The 21,050-nt window shown below is 28.4% G+C and overlaps 1 protein-coding gene across 3 annotated transcripts in view; it reads left to right on the plus strand.

Annotated features, from left to right (window-relative positions):
- Positions 1–332: 332 nt before the first annotated feature.
- Naa60 (N-alpha-acetyltransferase 60) overlaps positions 333–21,050 on the plus strand; it is a 46,236-nt gene continuing 25,518 nt past the window's right edge. For 2 of the 3 annotated variants that reach the window (XM_075368265.1, XM_075368264.1), the window contains exons 1-4: positions 428–594; positions 3,212–3,320; positions 16,702–16,866; positions 17,660–17,886. In XM_075368265.1, coding sequence (XP_075224380.1) covers positions 578–594; positions 3,212–3,320; positions 16,702–16,866; positions 17,660–17,886 — 518 coding nt within the window. In that variant the 5' untranslated portion in view covers positions 428–577. The other variant, XM_075368266.1, reaches the window with a different exon arrangement.

Genomic DNA, 21,050 nt, shown 5'->3' on the forward strand with positions numbered 1-21,050 from the left:
ATCTGTTGGATGGCGGTGAAAACCAAATTGAAAGCGAAATATCTGCGATTAGAAATAAATAATATAATAATCTCCAAAAAATCAAAGAAAGTATTTGGTACGAGAATAACAATAATCAGAAGAAAGTAAAATAAGTTCTTATACTTTACTTTTTATTCATATGAATTAAAATTATGGGTATTATTTTTAAATAATGATACTCATTACTTTCAATCATTTAATTTAATTATATATGTATTACATTGTAATAAAAATATCTTAAAGTGTGTTTTATTCAACAAAATGCTTTCAAGTACGTCGTTAAGATGTTACTATCTAGAGTTTGGCTATCTTTACAACAGAAACAAAGACGTAATCAGCTGATGATAAATGAATGACACTGTAAATAGTGGGAGGTGCAGAATTAGGCATTTAACCCTGTGTGAGTTTTCGTAGTTTCTGAATGTGTTGAGTTTAACTCAGTTGCTTTATAATAATTCATGAATGAATGTATTGTTTATAGAAAGTGTGTGTATCACACTATACCAACACGAAGGTTGTAACTATGTGATCTTTAATGACTTATAATTTTCGTTAAATGGATGCATTTAGCTGGTTTGTAATTTAATTGTTTTTATTACTTACTTAACAGTTTGCTGTAACATTTATTTTGTTTTTGTTAATTTAAAATATAGAGAATAAATTTACAGCCATATTAATGCTATATTGCGTATAATCTTTGTTAGAAACTTGCTTAGGCCATTATTTATTTGTTAACTTATTCACTTATTTTGTATTAATCTTTGTATTAGTATTAACTTTTCAGTTAAAGCATTTCAATGTGTTGCATTTTTTATATTTTTTTGTTGGACAGAGCAGGTTTATCTCAAAAACTGTATGCTTGGCTGACTTTTTAAAGCAGTGATGAAACTTTCTAAAAACTATTTATTCGTAGTATCATTAATTGTACTAAGCTGCGTTAACCAATTTTTGTTTATAATGAAGTTTCTGACCAATGTGTGTTCATATGTGTAGATTAATTTTCAGTTACAAAATATATAATGTTTTAGATTTGTATTTGTATAGCAGTGATACAAGCAACCCCAAATCATTCTTTCTTCATGTCGTATCATTTTTTAAGGTTTTGGTTTATGGTTTGCTTACAGAAAATTTTGTTCTATTAAAAGTTTCTGTGTAAATAATATAAAATTTTAATACTTTATTCTGTGTAAAGATTATATTAGAGCTTTTAAAGTACAAATATGTTTTAATAATTTATTTATTGAAGATTGAATGAAGTGGCATATATTTAGAGAAATAGTTAAACAGTTTGCATTTTATTACATGTGACTTTTCAAATAAAACTTATATTGTAATAATGAAAATGGTTCTATGTGTTTTGTCCTGGAGTAAATCCTCATAAGTATTTAAACTGTTTATTTATATGTTTATTCTGTGTATTTGACAGTTTTATTCTAAATTAATAATCCAGAAACAAGAAGTTCATTTCTTAAAATTAAAAATATTTTAGAAACCGTTTTCTTTTTAATTGGCTTTTCCACCAAACAACACCATAGAAAATTATAGCACTGCCACCCAAACTTATTAACATTATTATTATTTAAAGGATAGCTTTCTTTTAACTATGCCTACTGTTTTGTAACTAGATTAGGTTAAACATTAGATGGTAATTCTGAGCAGTTACTTGAACATGTTTAGTTTTCTTCAAATTCTAATTTACCATAGAGATATGCTTAAGATCAGGAAAACACAAACTCTAAATGTCAAAAAGCAGGTGACCTGTGCAAGGTCAAAGTCCGCACCACATCAGTATCAGTACCCTAATCAATCAGCAGTCAGTTCTGTGAGTTATGGTGACTTGTTCAAATGCTAATCCAGTTTGTGAAGAGGTAGGGTTAAAGTTAAAGAGTTTCTTACAGTTTACCTTAATAGTTGTAAAGAGTCGGACTCATTCACCTTTGAAGATGACTGATTATCTGTCATTCACACGATTAATAGTACAGACATGTGGTGTAGTCTGACTCTGTAGTGAGTATATTTTTGTTAAAACATAAATTCGGTCAGTGCCCTACAAGATGGTGTAAAGTATTGCCATACCTTTATAATTTATCCTAACTTCCATATAAATCTAAACTTAACCCTACTCTCTCTTCACAGAACAAATTAGCATCTGAACAGGTCTTGATAATGCACAAACTGCTCCGCTAATTGACTAGATTACTGATTATATGGTGCGGACTTAGACCTTATATGAATCACCCACTATCCAAACCAGCTTTTCGACATTTAGATCTTGTCTTGTGTTTTCCTGATCCTAAGCACTTCTACTATCGTATATTAATTGTATTATAAACAAAATTGAAGCTGATCAAGTAATTCCTCAGCATTATCTCTTAATTTAAGTAATATGAATTTCGTATAAATATCAAATTTCATTTGAATTCAGCTGCTTTTTTTTGTTTTCAATGTAACAGTTAAAATGTGCAGTGACCTTCCATAACATTTTATATATTAAGCAAGTAATTTACGAGACATACTTTTATTCTTAATTCTTAAACATTATATTTTATTTTTAAATAATTAACAGAAAGAGAGAAACAAGGAAAGCTTTGTTTAAAATGAGGATGTATGTTAAACGCTGAATGTATTAATTAAATCAGTGTAAAGAGTAATATTCAGAGCTAGAATAAAGAAATGGTTGTAACTTTCCCCTTACTACTTAAGCTAATTTTAAATTTTTAGGTTATCTAATTTGACTATTTTTATTTCTGGATATTTCTACATTGACCACAGCTTTCTTTCAACAACTGAGTAAATAATTTCATGCATTAAAGAAAAATTGCTACAAAAATCTGTCGTATAGAATGAAGTTAACATGATAAGCAGCACAGGTTACTATATTTACTGACAAAGCTATTTACTCAAAACCAGACAACTTGCAGCTTTTATTATGCATGGTGGCTTCATTCCCATAGGCGACTTAAATTAAACAGTATTTTTTTTTTTTAAGAAGCACTCTTGGTTTTTTTAATGTATTCATTTAAAAAAAGGTGCAGATATGCTACTTTTTAATGTTCAAGTAATGAATATGAAAGTTAGTTTATATATTGAAACTTGTTCTTTATTGTTAGATGTTAAGAAATTTTATTTTTTAAATTTTAATTTATTGAACTAAAAAGTACGTCCCATTTATTTACTTCTTTTTTTATAGGTATGCAACAGATAATCAGTCCATAAAACCATGTATGACAACATCAGTACCACTTTGTAGCCTTCCGAATTTACAATTAAGGTTTCTTTGTCCTTCTGATCTCATCGAGGTTTGTCCATTCATTATTATTTCTTATTTATAAATTAATCATGATAAATCTTATTTTGCAGTAATAGAAACTGGAAGAAAACCGGTGGTTTTAGTTATTGACTTGTAATTGTAAAGGTTATGGTACTAGGATGGTTGGAAAATTAATAAAGATTTTTTTAAATTTTACTAGAAATGATTAGATGCTACAATTCACTGATTCTTGGCATGTGGGACACTAATTAAATTGAACAACTCTTAACAGAAGTTAAAAATTAACACTAAAAGTTTTAAGTATTCTAAGCAATTTAATTTTTATGAAACTTAAATTAAGCATTATTAAAACTACCACACATTTTATTAATTTGTTTTAATAGTAGAAGCGATACAAAAATTTAATCTGTGGATATATGAGCAAATCAAATTAATGTCATATCTCTCTCTATCTCAAAAAAAAAAAAAAATAATAATTTTTACCTTAAAGCTAACTTAGGTCAGTTGGTGTTTTCACCATCACCAACCTTTGTTATTTTATATTATAGGATCCAGGGTCTTTTTCCCTTTCTTTTCCTGTTTAGCCTCCAGTAACTACCATATAGATAATACTTCAGAGGATGATATGTATGAGTGTAAATGAAGTGTAATCTTGTACATTCTCAGTTCGACCATTCCTGAGATGTGTGGTTAATTGAAAACCCAACCACCAAAGAACACCGGTATCCACGATCCAGTATTCAAATCCGTGTAAAAATAACTGGCTTTACTAGGACTTGAATGCTGGAACTCTCGCCTTCCAAATCAGCTGATTTGGGAAGACGCGTTCACCACTAGACCAACCCGGTGGGTAGGATCCAGGGTCTAGTAGAAGTTAATTTATTTTGTTTGAGTTTGAATTCAAACTTTGTCTTCTTTCTATACTTTCTTAGTGGCTCAACAGTGTTTCACCAGAGCCTGTACAAGACCAAACTGCACTTTGATAACCTGTTATGAGTGTGTAAGTGGAGTGATGATCTGAAAGTCTGTCCTTAATTTAGTTGGAAACCTCATGTATCTGCATTCCTTGCTTTTGAAGTAATTCGTTCACATGAAGCTGCTGTAAAGTGTGTTGACCAAGTCAGAATATGTTTTGATGGTCCAAAAATAGAACAAGGGAAATGTTAAAAGTAAAACTTAAATGTAAAATTTTTAAAAGCAGTTATTCTACTTTGCTATTTTTAGTATACTTGTAGTAAGGCAACATAAATCTACTAAAGAGAAAAATAATATCAGATTCAGATGGGACAAATTAAGCACACTGGTTGTTTACATTTCATCAGTAAGTATAAATTATTATTTCATTTTTTATACTTTTAGTATTTATTTTATTTACCAAAAAAATTTAAGCAGAAATTTTTAAATGTTCACTATGAAAAAGAACATCAATTTTAGTTTAACAAATTACTGTGATGGCAATTTTCTATATCTTTTATTCTCACAGTAGTTTACATCAATTAATTTGTCATTATATTTTCAGTTTATCCTATTGATCCTTCATTAAAGATGAACGCCAGGAGTAATGTAAAACTATGTGTAGCCTTCTTTGCAGTTCATGCTTTTAAGAAGAGGATGATTATCATGATATTGAACTAAGCATAAATTTGCCCCTATCATATTTGTTTCAGTATTTCTTCAGCCATTCTTCTTCAATGATTCATTATAAAAAATTATTTAGAAAAATTAATACCCTTCATGAACATTTTTAAAGGTTAGTGAATTTAAACTTTATATATGTTTTAAATTTTTAGTTGTACCATGACAGCAATAATAAATTTGATAATCAAAATATGGTTTGTTTTCTGTATTATTAGATAAGATAAATCTGCTTCAAAATAGAACGACGCTTATTAACAATACATAATGTTTACCTCGGTCAGAATTTTACAGTGTTATTTTCTAAGGTAGTATATTAGACTTTTAGTGCTGATGGTTAAAAAAATTCTGTACAATTCAAAATATCCAGTGTTTTTTGCTCATTATTGTCTTTTGAGACATCATTTGTTATAAATTGTGATCCTGAAAACATTTTACATATTAAAAAGATATATTCTGTTTAATATATTATTCTATGAATATTTAAAATTATTATACCTATGTAGTTTTTAAAAGTTTTTTATTTGTTAATGTGCATTGACATTATGGAAACATTCAAGACCACACCTTTTACTGAGTTTACAATACTAAGCATGAAGATGATTTTTTAAGACATGGACAGGTTTTTCTTAATTTTTTCCTAGATTTTTCTTACTTTTATGCTTGTAACCCTGAAATACTTGTTTGTGTATAAATTAAACTAATTTGATTACAGTAGGATGTTTTCCACTGGATATTTATGATTATGACATACTTCATGACAGGTTCCCGCGAAGTTGAGAAAATTTATTAGTCCTGAAACTAGTAGTTTTCCTTACTAGTGATATACAACATTATTGTTCAGTTTCATGTTTTGTTTCCAACTTATTGATGGTAAACAAACTAACTGTCTCTTCTTCTTCTTAGTTCATAAAAGCAAATAAGTCTGTTATTCCAGTTGACGAGTTCACCAGCTGATTTGTATGATATATTACTTTTTATGTATTGTATGATATATTACTTTTTATGTATTGTATTGTTTGTCAAAATCATTCTTTCATATGTGTAACTTAACTATTAACAAATGTAAATATATTAATCATGATTTTAATGGAAACACTAATTAATTTAGATATACACTATTAAAACTTTTTATTATGTGATATAAAATATAAATATGTGACAATCTATGTACTATATAAACGTATATTGAACAGACTAGCAATCAATTTATTTAAAGATATAAATGATCCAGTGCCATAAAGGTTCTGAATAAATAAAGGTGCAATAAGGCATAGTTATTCGAACATTCTTTTTGGTCCTCCGTGCCACAGTCATGTGACGGTTTGGTTTATTGTGTCATTCTTCAATTGAAAGACAATCCAGATTATATTTTACAAACCTTCAATATGTTAATTTATGGTTAATAAAAAAGGATTTATTAAAGTTGCCAACTATTCAAATGGAAAACAGCCTACAACTTATTTCTTCGTTACGGTTAAGAAATTTCATTTAATTATTTCTCATGTAATTCATACTTTATATTTCACATTGTTAATTAAGATTATTAATTTTATAATGAATAAAGAACAATTAATAAGACAGAGAGGATCAATTAAATCTTCTAAGAATCAGTACATTCATTGAAAAGTATGTCTCAAGTTGATAGTCATGTCTAACGAATTAAACTAAGAAACCTTCTTGAGTTGCAAGGCAAATATGACACCATTCAAATGCAACTTGAAATGGAAGAAAATGAGTATATTTGTTTTGACCGTGTACAAAATGAAGACAATTTAAGCAGTATTGAATGTAAGTTGCAATGTTTGATAGATAATATATTAACCAAACAGCAATTAATGAAGAAGTCAATGTAGTTACAGCAACTAAGCAAACAACCACAACCGATTCATTTACTATTCTTCAGAAGTAATGTTATTGATTGGCAACATTATTATAATCTATTTAGCAAAAGTACATAATAGAAACGACTAGTAATTTACAAAAACTACATTATCTACATTCTTCCTTGAAGGACAAAGCCTTAGCTGTTATTAAAAATTGACCAATCACGAATGAAAATTATATAATTGCATTAGATCTATTAAAGACGATTTGACAATAAGTATCTTTTTGCATCTCATAATGCAGATTGTATTTTAAAATTAAATTCTATAAAAGGAGAATCTTTGGATAATTTATCCAAATTTATTATCAAAGTATCTTTATATGTGAATGCTGTTGTAACAATGCATATTCTGATTGATACATATGAATTTATTGTTGTTTAGTTGTTAACATCAAAGTTAGACTACAATACCTCCAGATTATGAAGGATAAACTTTCAAATCAAAAGTTTTCCACCTTTAAAAATATTAATGAAAGTCAAACCATAAAAACATCTTAAGAAATAACTCCAAAGGACAACTGTACAACAATGGAACTAAATCTTATACTAGATGTTTTAACGTAAATGCTAACAAGCAGTATAAGGCAAATAATTTTAGCTGTTTTCAAAATTTAATTATAAGCAGTGTCTGATTTGTAATTCTTATTATTATTTACATTGTTGTAAGAAATTTTTTAATTTATTTGTTTATGAACGGAAAAAAATTTTAGAACAAGAATTGTTTAAGTAAGGGTCATTCTGTTAACAAATGTTATTCTAGTAGTGTATGTAAGATTTTTTCTCAGAAACATAATACTCTTTTTCATATAAATAATATTAATTCTAAATTAAAAGACAGTAAGTCTAAAAATAATAATCATTCGTCATTTAAATTGCAGTCAAACAAAAATATAATTTTATCTACCAAAGTATGTATTACCAATGATGTACATGGATAATACTCATACATGTCTAGTATCATTATATTCTGGCATTCAAGCAAATTTTTATGCCCATAAGTTTATACTAAGGTTAGTACTTTCATTTATAAAAAATGATTTTCCCACTTTAGGAATAAATAATATACTTTCTCATTATGAATACAGTGTTGTATTGACAAAGCATTCTTTATACGTGAACTTTTCATTCCAATTGCAATGTGCTATTTTAAGAAAAATAACAAATAGCCTACAAACATATCCTATGATATTTCACATCTTGATTTACCTCATAATCTATTTTTTGCAGATCCGGAATTTAACATAAATGAAATTGACATCCTCATTTGAGCTCAATTTTATTTGAATTTTATTTTTCCTAACAAATTTATTTTAAACTTTGAATATCCTGTTTTCCAAAAAACCGAATTGGGATATTTTCTCAGAGGTTGCTTTCCTATTAACTCTAAGTGCAATAATACCATTGCATCTTTTATTTTTCGTAAATATTCTACAAATCTTTGAGCTGTACTTGAAAACTTTTGGAAGGTCGCAGAAATTCTGATATACCATTTAATGAAAGTTCTCTGTCCAAAAAAAAAAAACATTTTCTACTCAATTTTACTCGTAATAGTCAAGGCAGATTCCTTCATAAATGCAAAGGATAGATTTTTTTGTTGAAAAGAAGGCTAAACAATAATACTAATCTTAAACGTGACTAGTCAGTCCACTTTCATATAAGAATATTTAGATTTGGGTCACATGTCATTACTTAACTCCAATGATTTGTTAATAGACAGATCAAATGTGTGTTACTTAACCCCACTATCCAGTATTTAAAAACTATTCTTACAACTAAAATTTGAATGGTTTGTTTTCGATGGTTCAGCTAAAATTGCTGACCTTATGGAACCTCATGTGCACCATATTTAGTCACAAGATGTCTCATTCAAATATAAATTGAAAATGAAAATAATTTTCCACAAGTTTCTAGCCATTAAAAATGATTTCTATATTGATCTCGTTACAGGTTCAGATAACCTAAATGAAGTTATTTAACTAAAACTATAATCTCCAAATAATTTCAACAGTATGGTTTTTCACATCTACATTTTTCTACCTCAGTGTGGTTTATCATTTCTATGTCTAATCATAGTTCATCCATACCATAAGCAAGAATATAACATACGTACTTGTTGTTCTATGGAACAACAATTCAGACACACTAAATTTCCAAATTACTCATTCCAATAATTCTAAAATTTATACCAAAAGGTATCTAATGCGTTAAAGATACAATTTGACGAGATACATTTGTTAATGGATTCCACAATAGCACTTTGCTCGATTCACAGGCATTCTTTGAATTGGAAGGTATTTATAGGTAACAGAGTTTCTGAAATTCACCAAAATACTTCAATTACCAATTGGCATTACATCAAATCCTCTGGTAATCCAGCAGACATACTGTCTAGAGGTTGCTCACCAGGTAAATTACTTGATATGTCACAGCGGTGGCATGGTCCTCTTTGGCTGTTACAATCTTCTCATTGGCCAAAGGATCGTAATATTATATTTAATGAGGTAATTGAATTCTGAATGTTCATTAGAAAGGCGCAAAACTATGTTAATTTCATGTGTATCTAATTTTGTATTTGATTATACACAGAAATTCTCATCTGTGTATACTTTACTACGAACATTTAACTTCTGTTTCAGATTCTTTCACAATATTAAATCAAAACAGTCTGAACGTATCTTTGATACTCTTAACTACAAAGGAATTAGACCATACTCTTCAGTTTTTTATATGTCAATCACAATTCATGCATTTCAATAATGAGATAAAGAATCTTAAAAATAATCAAGTTATCGTTAAAGTAAGCTCAGTTCTCTAGATCCCTTTTTGGACGATTTGGGTCTACTTCATGTAGGAGATAGACTTCAACTCTCTCTCCTACAATACCATGTTAAACATCCTATTATATTACACCCAAGTGCAAACATTACAAAACTAATTTTACAAACATTTACGAAACTAGTTTCTGATTTGACTTCACAGTCGTTTATTTCCACCTTCAAAAGATTTATTTCACGGAGCGGTATATCTGCTCAAATCTTTTCTGACAACGGTGCTAACTTTCATTCTGCTAAAAATATTCTTTACAACTTGTACCAACTTTTAAATTCAAACAAATTTAAAACAAACATTCAAGCTTTTTCCACTACACAAGGGATTACTAAGTCATTTACTCCTCCTTCATCTCCTCATTTTGGAGGTTTATGGGAAAGCGCAGTCAAAGGTGTCAAATATCATATTCTTTGTGTAACAGGAAAAACAATCCTCAACTTTTTTATACAGTGTTGACATAAATTGAGGTGTCTCAACTCGCCCTATTTTTGCTGTTTCCACAGACCATAGAGATCCACTACCACTTTCACCAAGACACTTTCTTATTGGATGTCCTTTCACATCTTTGCTTGAACCCAGTTATCAAAAGGTTTAAATTATGCACTTAGGCTATTGGCAAATACTCCAAAAATATATGCAATCCATTTGGAGACAATGGTCAAAGGACTATCTACATTGTATCTACAACAATTCAACAAATGGTGTTTCCCTTCACATAACCTTTCTGTTAGAGATTTAGTTCTGATCACCAATGAAAAATGTCATATGGAAGCATGGAGTTGTAAACAGGTTTATCCGGATTTTGACAACTTTGGTTCACTAAAAAAGACCTGTACATAAATTTTGTTTTTTACCGATTTCTAAAGATTAACATAAATCATATTATTTAAATAAATAATTTAAATGATATTTTTAAGATATCTTTAATTAATATACTATATTACTGACTTTACACACTATATTATTTATGTAATTTGATTTATAATTGTAATCTCATGATATGACTCTTAATCTGTATTGTTACAAGCTAAAATGCATGTTAATGTAATTATTGCATCACATTCAGGTTGCTCTACACTCCTAAACAATTTACAGACTGAATTTCCCATTGTTTATTTATTATATGCGATATTTATCCATTTTGAGCATCTCATACCAATGAAGATTTACATGTGTAAATTTTCATTGGTATGAGATGCTTGCTAACAAATATACCTACACGTCATAAGGAATCACGAACAATATTCTAAAGAAATCCTAAATCTATATGAGTTTAGGTACAATAAGTAAGTGGTACAGGTTACCCTGATGTGCATGTAAATCTTCATTGGAATGATGAATACACCTACACATCATAAAGACTTCTAAACAACATTCTAAAGAAATCTTAAATATGTATGATTTTAGATACAAAAAGCAAGCAGTATATATTACCTGATTTGTATGAAAGTTATATGTGCACTTACAGGTTACAAGAAAAATATGGTTGATAAAGTAACTTAATATATATCCAAGCTCTATGATTATTATTTATTATTACTCTTTATTATTATATTATATGCAAACGAGTGTGAATATAATTTAAAATTATGTATTGATTCAATAATTCAACTATGTACGTATTTAGTGTGATACGTACACTTAAATTTTGTCTGATATTCATGTTAAATTATATAATATAAATTTATAATTATATTGTTATAAGTTTTATTGAGTTTACAAAATAAAGATTGTTTATATTATTTTCATGTTATTAGCTGTAACGTTTGTTTGGTATTCATATTAACATACAGCATCATAGATTATATTTATTATCTATTTATCTTTTTGTTGTGTAATACATGTTTACAATTGTATTGTCATAAAACCTATTGGGATTACAAACTAAAATGACATATTATTTCATGTTATCACTTGTAATATTTCATTACAATATTATAAAGGAAAAAATCCTCGGATTTTTAATGGGCAGTTATATTCAGTTTCATGTTTCGTTTTCTCCTTATTGGTGTTAAACAAACTAGCTGTCTCTTCTTATTTCATAAAATCATATAAATTTGTTATTCCTGTTTACAAATTCACCAGCTGATTTTTGTGATATATTACTTTATATTTATTGTATTGCTAGTCTAAATCATTTTTTCATACGTGTAACTTAACTATTAATAAATATTAATTATGATTCTAATGAAAACACTAATTAAACTAATATGTACCAGGTGTGTAATATGAAACCAGAATTTTTGTATAGAAAATACACGTTTATTTAATGAAAAATTATTTTATTGTTAATATTATCCATTGCTAGCTATGCATTTCCCATCTATCTGACAATTTATGAATGCCACGCCAAAAACTCTGTTGCTTTTTTGAGGCATTTTCGTACATTTTCTTAAGAAGTGAAGCGCTGCTCAGCAAGTGCATGTCTGATCAATGCAAATAAATAGTAGTCGTACAGAGTCAAGTCTGTTGATTAAGCTGCATGCAAAAGTATTTCCCAACTGAACGCCTCAATCATTCCCTTGACCAGTTTTGCTGTGTGTGATGGTGCATTATCATAAAGCAAAATCACTTTGTGTTGCCTTTTTTGATATTCTGGTCGTTTTTCAAGCAATATTTAATTCAAATCAATCATTTGTTGTTGGTACCATTCAGTATTAACAGTTTCGCCAACTGTTAGCAGCTCATAATAGATCACGCTCTTCTGATCCCATCAAACACAGAATATTGTTTTCTTTCCATAGCGATTTGGCCTTGAAATCAGTGTAGATGGTTCACCTGGAGTTACCCATGATCTTTTACACTTAGGATTCTTGAAATATATCCACTTTTCATCACTTGTCACAAAACCGATGGAGAAATGACTTTCTTTTGTACCTGGCGAGCAGCATTTTGCAAGTGGTTTTTCAGTTTTCTTGCTGTCTTTCATTCAGTTCGATGGAGAAATGACTTTCTTTTGTACCTGGCGAGCAGCATTTTGCAAGTGGTTTTTCAGTTTTCTTGCTGTCTTTCATTCAGTTCATGTGGAACGCATTTTCCCATCTTCTGGATCTTTCTCATGGCTTTCAAACATATGGAGACGGCTTCTCGTGTTACATTTAATTGATCCACAAGTTGATGTTGCGTTTGAGGGTCATCCTAAATCCAACAATGCTTGCAATTCGCTGACTTCAAACTTTTTTGGTGGTCTTCTACGTTCTTCATTTCTCAATCAAAATCTCCACTTTTGAATTTTTTAAAGCACTCAAAGCACTGTGATTTATCAAGAGCATGCTCACCATAAGTTTCAACAAGCATTTGATGCGATTCTGCAGCAGTTTTCTTTAAATGGTAACAGAAAATCAATGCTGTCCACAAATTGTAGTTTGTAGGTACAAAACTCAACATGTTCAACGCTAATTAAAACTATGCTGTTGTATTGTTGTGAGTTGAAAATCTTTGTCAGCTTTCAAAGAAAGAAAATAGCGCCAATGATGCAGTTGACAGTAACTACATTGACAGCTAGGGCCATCTATGGGCAAATTCCAGTTTCATATTTATACACCTGGTACACTATTAATACTTATAAAATATAAAGGATATCATATCTAATAGATGTGATAATCTATATATAAATAAACATATATTGAACAATGAATTTATTTAGAGATATAAATGATCCAGCGCCATAAAGCTTCAGAATAATTAAAGGTGCAATAAGGCATTATTATTCAAACAATTATGTAAAGGATATTGGATTTTAAAGCCAACTTAAGTTAGCTTCAGTAGATTTATAGAAATATATTCATTTCACAGAATTTGAAAGAAAAGAATGATTTTATTATGCAATTGATTTTTGATTTATGTTCCAGATTAGTTTTAATAGTGTATATAAGCTTATATACTATATAAGCTTTACATAGTGTCCATAAATTTAAATAATATCACAAACTTTTATTGATATAAATTTCCCGTATATTTATAGCTTTAGAAGGGAAAGTATTACAATCGATCCAATTTGAGCATATGCAATTTTTACTGGATCTTGACATTGTATGTGTGTGTGTGTGTGTTCGATGTTGCACTCTAAATTACCTTATATCTGCAGAACTACTTGACCAATTTTTAACAAACTTGATCAAATTATTTCTATATGTGGGGCATTGATGCAATTAAATTTTCAACTTAAAAGGTCAAGGGGGGATCTTGACATTGCATGTGTGTGTATGTGTGTGTGTGTTCGATGTTGCACTCTAAATTACCTTATATCTGCAGAACTACTTGACCAATTTTGAACAAACTTGATCAGATTATTTCTATATGTGGGGCATTGATGCAATTAAAATTTCAACTTAAAAGGTCAATGGGGTGAGGCTGTAGAGCAAGCTCACCCTCAGTATCTCGAGATTTAGTCTAATTAAGGTCTATTTTGTTTTAGGCACATTTGTTAAGAATTAAAAAATAATTTTTGCAAAATCACACCCTGACCCCAAAATATGTGCTAAATAAACTAGTAGCTAAGTGGGTATACCATCAATAAGTACCCCTTCTCACCACAAGGAGTGCTCTCTCTTTTTCTGTTTAGCCTCCAGTACCACCATATGGTATTACTTCAGAGGATAAATGAGGATGTTGTATACGATTATAAATGAACTATAGTCTTGTACAGTCTCAGATCGACCATTTGTAAGATGTGTGGTTAATTAAACCCCAACCACCAAAGAACACCAGTATCCACAATCTAGTATTCAAATCCACCAGGTTAGTCTAATGGTGAACGTGTCATTGCAGATCAGCTGATTTCAAAAACAAGAATTCTAAGTTTCAAATCATAGTAAAGGCAGTTACTTTTATTTTGAATACTAGAATAGATTTTGAATAAATGATTTTGAATACTATCACAGATACTGGTGTTCTTTGGTGGTTGAGTTTCAACCACATAACTCAGGAATGGTTGACCTGAGACTGTACAAGACTACACATCATTCATACATACCATCCTCAAAGTAATATCTTACAGTGGTGCCAGTGGCTAAACAGAAAAAAGAGAGCAACCACAAGGAGTGCTAGTGTAGCACTGACATACAGCTGTTGTAGTCGTGTATGTTGTGACGTCACAGGTGATCAAGTAGAATTAAATAAATGCGTAATATTTAAAGTGGCTGCTTGTACTGTCACATCCATGCAAATGAAGTAGGATATGCTTGCACGCTTTAGTTAGAATCATTAAATTAAATAAACAACAAATATTATATTTAAATAAAATGTTAATTATTTTAAATTGAGTTGTGTATGTATGTGTTTATAAGCTGTGCATCAGAAAAAATCCGCATGATGGGAAAGCCCTACAATCTGCTCTTTTTTTTGTTCAAAGAGATGAAAATAACCATTCTGAATTTTCTTGTAATTAAATAAAATACAAAATTTGATTGTTAACAGTCTGATAGTTTATTTCTTCCTTATGAAGTAATGAAATAGCCATTTACATTAATTTAGAATTTGGGCACACCAGACAGGACAAATCAAGATTAAAAACTAAAAAATTTTGCTTAAAGTATTTCTAAAAATAAAATTTACTTCCTTAAATTATATTACCGTCATGTTAATTTAGCTATGCAAAGTTTATGGAATATGCCTTATAACTATTTGAAAATAAGCTGCTTTTTTAAATCTTTGACATTCTTTTTGTAGTACCGAAATACAGCATTTTTATTCTATATTGATAGTGAAAATTTATGATAACATTAAAATAATTATTCATTGTTGTTGAATAAAACCTTTTTACTATAATCTATAGTTTGGCAACATATAATTGCAATATAACCATTTTTGCTTAAAAATACATAATAAAAACATCAAATTTACATTGAGATAGAAAATATTAGCTTTATAAAATTAGAATTATGGAGTACATTTGATCATGAATAAAAAAAAAGTGTTCACTAAGACATTTGCAAATGTATGTTAGATACTTAAAATGTATTAGCAAAGTTATTCCCCCTGATAATATGATTTGTTATTTTAATTTGTTCATAGGAGTTTGTTGAAAAAGAATTAAAACAAATCCATGTGATTTACTGTTTCCTGCAAAGGAGAAAATTAAAAGAGCTTGTCAAGAAACTGAGGAAATTATAGAAAGGAATGGATGCAGAAGTTGATAAAATCAAATATGATTTGTTTGCAGTTGAATATGGAAGTGATGAAGATAGTATTTTAAGAAAATTATAGTGTTTTTATCAATGGCTGCTCAACAAGGGAGCAGTTCTAAATGAAAGTTTGAGAAAGAATAGAAAAAGATAATTTTATTCAATTTAAGTATTGAGATACATTAAATATAAGAAGTCAAAAAGTTTATTTATTTAATTAAACATCAGAGACCAAAAAGATTGCTATATATTTTCTGTAGGTTATTCAAAAAGGCTGCATGAACCTGATTTTTTTAAAAATTATTACCATTGTTAAACTTAAAATATTTGTAAATGATATATTATAAAAATACTTTTTTTTAGTTTCTTCTTGTGTGTATTCTTTTATTTAACTTACCTGAAATACCTGATAGTGGAGTTCACTTTTGTTTCTTTTATTTGTATTTACTTACAAAATTTGATAAAAAAGTAAAGAATTTTTTTAATTCTCCATGAAAATATTTATTCGATCTTCAATGTTTATCCCATAATTCCATATTCATATATCCTCAGATTTATTTTATTCTGTACATTTTGTGGAATTGTTACAAAAAGTTGTTTATTGGATGCGTAAGGAAAGCTAAATACAAGTGTAAGATATGATGAATGAAAATTTTTCTTAAAGTTATTGAATAATTGTAACTTGTCACAGTTAACAGACAGATCTTATTTTTCAAATTCTCTTGTTCAAAGCTTTCAGGAAAATATTTCACAGATTGGTAAATTGTTTGATAGCTATGAATGAGATCATTACATACTTGATTTCCCATTGCTGTCAGTCCATATAAATTCCTAGTACAACCATTAATTTAATGGAGCACAGTATTTACCTGAAGTTGAAATTAGTAAAAAAAATGTAATTTAACTTTTTGATAGTTTAATTTTTCTTTCAGGTTCGTTCATTATGCCAGGATTGGTTTCCAATAGATTATCCATACGCATGGTACAAAGATATAACTTCAAATCCACGCTTCTATTCGCTAGCTGCTGTTCTAGATGGAATCATAATTGGTCTTATTATTGCAGAAATAAAGACATATGTAAAGCTCAATCGAGAGGTAAAATTTATTATTTTGATGTTATACTGTCTTAAAAATTGAAAATTTTTAACTAAAATTGTTCACTAAAATAAGTTAACTAAAATAAGTTCATTATGATTGCATTTTTTTTAATCTCTTCCTGTTAGTTGGTGGACTATGTTTAGTCATATTGCTTTAAACAGCAGTTATAAAGAATGTTATATCTTTGATTTCAGATTAGTTATCGGGCTATATATTTTATTTATACTTATTTATAATTACCATAACTGCATTAGACCTACAGACATGTTATATGACTACAGAGATTCTACAGTACATAGCATTAATTGATCTTTCCTCTGCTTTTTTTGTACAGTCAATATCTCATCTCCAAAATGCCTGGCTATCCAATATTTTCTTTAATAGCATATAGTGTAGCACTCAACCAATGTCCTCCGCAATCATTTTTGTATTCATAATTGAGTTAATTTATTCTTAAAATTTTTAATTCTTTCTGAATAGATTTATTCTGTTGGTCAAGTCAAGAATACCCAGTTATACTCTTTAAAAATTAATTTTTACAGATTGTACCACTCTCCAGTGACTCAGTGAAGTTTTCCAACACTTATCCATGAAGAATTTTGTATAAAGCCATCATCTTATAAAATTTTTATTAATTCTTTATTATATATATATATATATATATATATAATATTTAATTTTTTTTCCAAAATACTGCTGACTAGCACACCAGTAAAATTCAGAATTTTAAATGCTTTATATTTGCTACATTTATTTATTATTTATATTAAAATATGAATTTTTTATGTAGGATCAAGATATTCTATCCCCTTCGTTTGGAAAATCAACGTGTGTTGGTTACATCTTGAGCCTGGGGGTGAGTGAGAAACACAGGCGCAATGGAATCGCATCATTGTTACTTGATAATTTAATATCGCATCTTACAGTCAGTGAAAATTCTGATTGTAAAGCAATTTTCCTTCATGTACTCACTACAAATTCTGCAGCTATTCATTTTTATGAGCATAGACGTTTCAGGTAATTTTATATATTTATTACTTTTATTTGTACTGAATAAAATAAAATAATATTTATTTATTATACAATTGAACATACTTCTGTTATATACACTTTATTTTCCAACATTTTAAACTTTGTATAAGTCTATTGTAGCCATAATAAAGTATATTATAACTGGGAAAAAAATAATTGTTATTAAAACTATAAGCACAGCAAAACATATTTTTAGCATTACTGGTTTAACAATTTCCCACTTGCAGTAAGATTTTTTCCTGTCTGGAAAAAATCCAGTAAGAACAATGTTTAAACTTCACTTCTGTAATGAGGTCTTCTGTATAATACTGTTTTTAACCTAATAGAAAAAACACAGTAACAGCTATTTTTCAACATTTGTCATTGACGCTGAATTTTTTGTTCATAGTCAAGAAAAATGAAAACTAAATAGGTAGAGTAAAATTATTCAACAACTTGAAGGATATCTGTATCTTGTGTACAATTGAGAATTATTGTGTCATTACCAAATAACATAAAATGATGCAAAAAAGAGAAACAGAAATCATTATTGAAAGTTAGAAATAACAAAAGGTCTGACAAATATCCATGGGGAATTGTAGTTGTAATTATAACTTCTTTACAGCTGATCCCATCAAATTCAGTGAACCTAGTTCTGCATTAGGTTAAGAGGAAACCTGTTTTTACTAATACCTCTTACCCACATGTTTTCATTTGGAAATTATGATCAACCAAACAGAAACCTTTTCATCACCAAATAATCCTTTTGCCAGTTCTTTTATTGTTAAACATTTATTAATGAATACTTCAGTTAAAACCAAACTGGTTATTATAAAGAATATTAAAATCTCTCTAGAAGCTGAACCATCCGTAAACTAGGTGTTCTAAAATTTTTAGGAAAATTAAAAAAAAAAAAAGTTGCGTAAAACTATTTAAATTTTGTTTATTGTCTTTTTTGTGTACTGGTATAATTAAAAAATTGGAAAGCTGTTGAAAAAACAACAAAAGTGACAGATAAATTAACAGTAAAGAAATCGATGAAGGGAAAAGTATTTGATTAAAAATTTGCCTATATATCTTCATAATCAGATGACATATTTCTTTGACAGTATTTAAAAATTTTGTCTCTTTATTCAAAAAAGTGAACCTTCATCCTGGTATGTTCTTAGTTTACAGAAGATGATTTTTTTTAATAGTTAGCAGGTTTAGAACCAAATTGTAGTGATCATTAATTCTACTACCTCATGCAAACTGTCAGATTCTCTGGTTTTCAAAGTTTTTTGAAAACAAATTTTTGTTCGTTTTTCCAAAATTTTCTTCCACAAATTTTTTCCTGCATTTTTGCATGTATTTCTACGTAAATTATTACACATTTTTTTTAACCTTATCTGTTATATTCTTAAGTAATTTATCTATAGTAAGTCTTTAACTGCAGTGTGTGCTGTAAAAATGTTTAAATTTTTATTATATTTTGTAAAGTCACTCTTACTAGAGATCACTATGCTCTTGATAGAGGATTGTTCATTAGTCTTTTTTTGTTATAATTACTACTGGGGTTTTTCATTTGAAAACATATATTAAAATAGATGTATAGATTTTATGTAAAAATATATTAGTCTTGTCATCCATAAATGTAAATTTACCTTTGACCATATTTTTTTTTGAAATTAGATCAGATTTTCTTTCCTGAACATTCTTCTGATCAATTAATTATCATATTTTGCCAGTCAAGTTGCATTCAGTTGTTTTTTGTCTTGTAATTACAAAAAGCGGTTGTTTAAGAATTTTACCAGTTTTCTCAGAAAAAAAGGTTTTTGCATGTTTAAATTATGTTACATCTATGTAATGATGATCTTAAAGTAATTATACTGACCTGTTTCATCCCGTAATGTGCAAAAATAAACATTCTTCTAATATAAATTGTATTTATTTTTACTATTATCTTGGAAATTTGTGATTGAGAATATGACAAGATTTTGTAATGTGTAAGAATTTCTAATCAAATACCCAGAATTAATCATTTTCTTTTATTCTTTTTCATTGACAACCGACTGACTGATGAATTAATTCACCACAGAAGCTTACAAAGAAGCTTGTATGTGGGAATGTGAAAATGGAAATTTGTAGCATATGAATAATGGCCATGCCTTGACCGGGTATATTTAATTAAACTGCATATTCAATAAATATATTAAAATGTTTAATTAAAATTTTAAATTTAACATCTGTCATGATTGAAATAATTCCACTATTGCATAATAAAAATTTTAAAATAAAAATACTTTAAATAATGAAAATCGCGTATTAATTTTCATAAGTGCTGCTATCTGTTGCAGTTTTTGTAAGACTGTCTCCCTAAAACACTATCTGATGATTTATCAAATTGAAATTTTATTTGTATTTATATACGCACTCTTGTAAAAAATTAATACACAATTTTCATTGTAATATTGCAGTTATGTAACAAATATTACACCATGTACATAGTTTTAGTATTTTTAATTTTTATATATAATAAAAATATATATAAATATATTTACACTCAAAACACACACATATATTACTCATTTTTTAAGTTCTGTTATTTATACTTCGCTTGATGAATTTCAAACTTTTTTTTTTTGAGAGGGAAATTATTTTAATCTCTCGTAAGTAATTGTTCTGCTACATTTTTGCAAATTCAGAAGTCATTTGATATCTTTCATGAAAATTAGGGCAGGTATTCTGGAATTACACTATTACAAACATACATATAAGAATGCCAAATAGTTATCCTGTGTCTATTTTTTGATAAAATACGTTCTTAGTAGGTGATCAGTATACAAATGTGGGAAGCCAGTAATGCAGTCCTTAATGAATATTATGTAATGTATGATTGAATGTTTGTCGGTGTGCTCAAATTATTGGGTAAGTTCTCAGAAGAGGTTACTATGATTTTGGGTTAAACTTTAATTAGGATTCATCAGAAAAATCTATTATTACATTATTTTGATGGAACTCAGTGCATGCCTGGTGTGAAATATTTTGATGACTTTTTTTAGTGGCATTTACTTTTTAATTTTTTTAAGGTGGAACTGAGTGTATGGTTGGTGTGAAATATCTTGCTGATTTCTTTTAAGTGACATTAGCATTTTAATTTTTTAAGGCATGTAAGAAATTCTGTTTTAAAA

The sequence above is a fragment of the Lycorma delicatula genome, chromosome 6 (genome assembly GCF_047948215.1).
Source record: "Lycorma delicatula isolate Av1 chromosome 6, ASM4794821v1, whole genome shotgun sequence".
In the NCBI taxonomy this organism is placed as follows: Eukaryota; Metazoa; Arthropoda; class Insecta; order Hemiptera; family Fulgoridae; genus Lycorma; species Lycorma delicatula.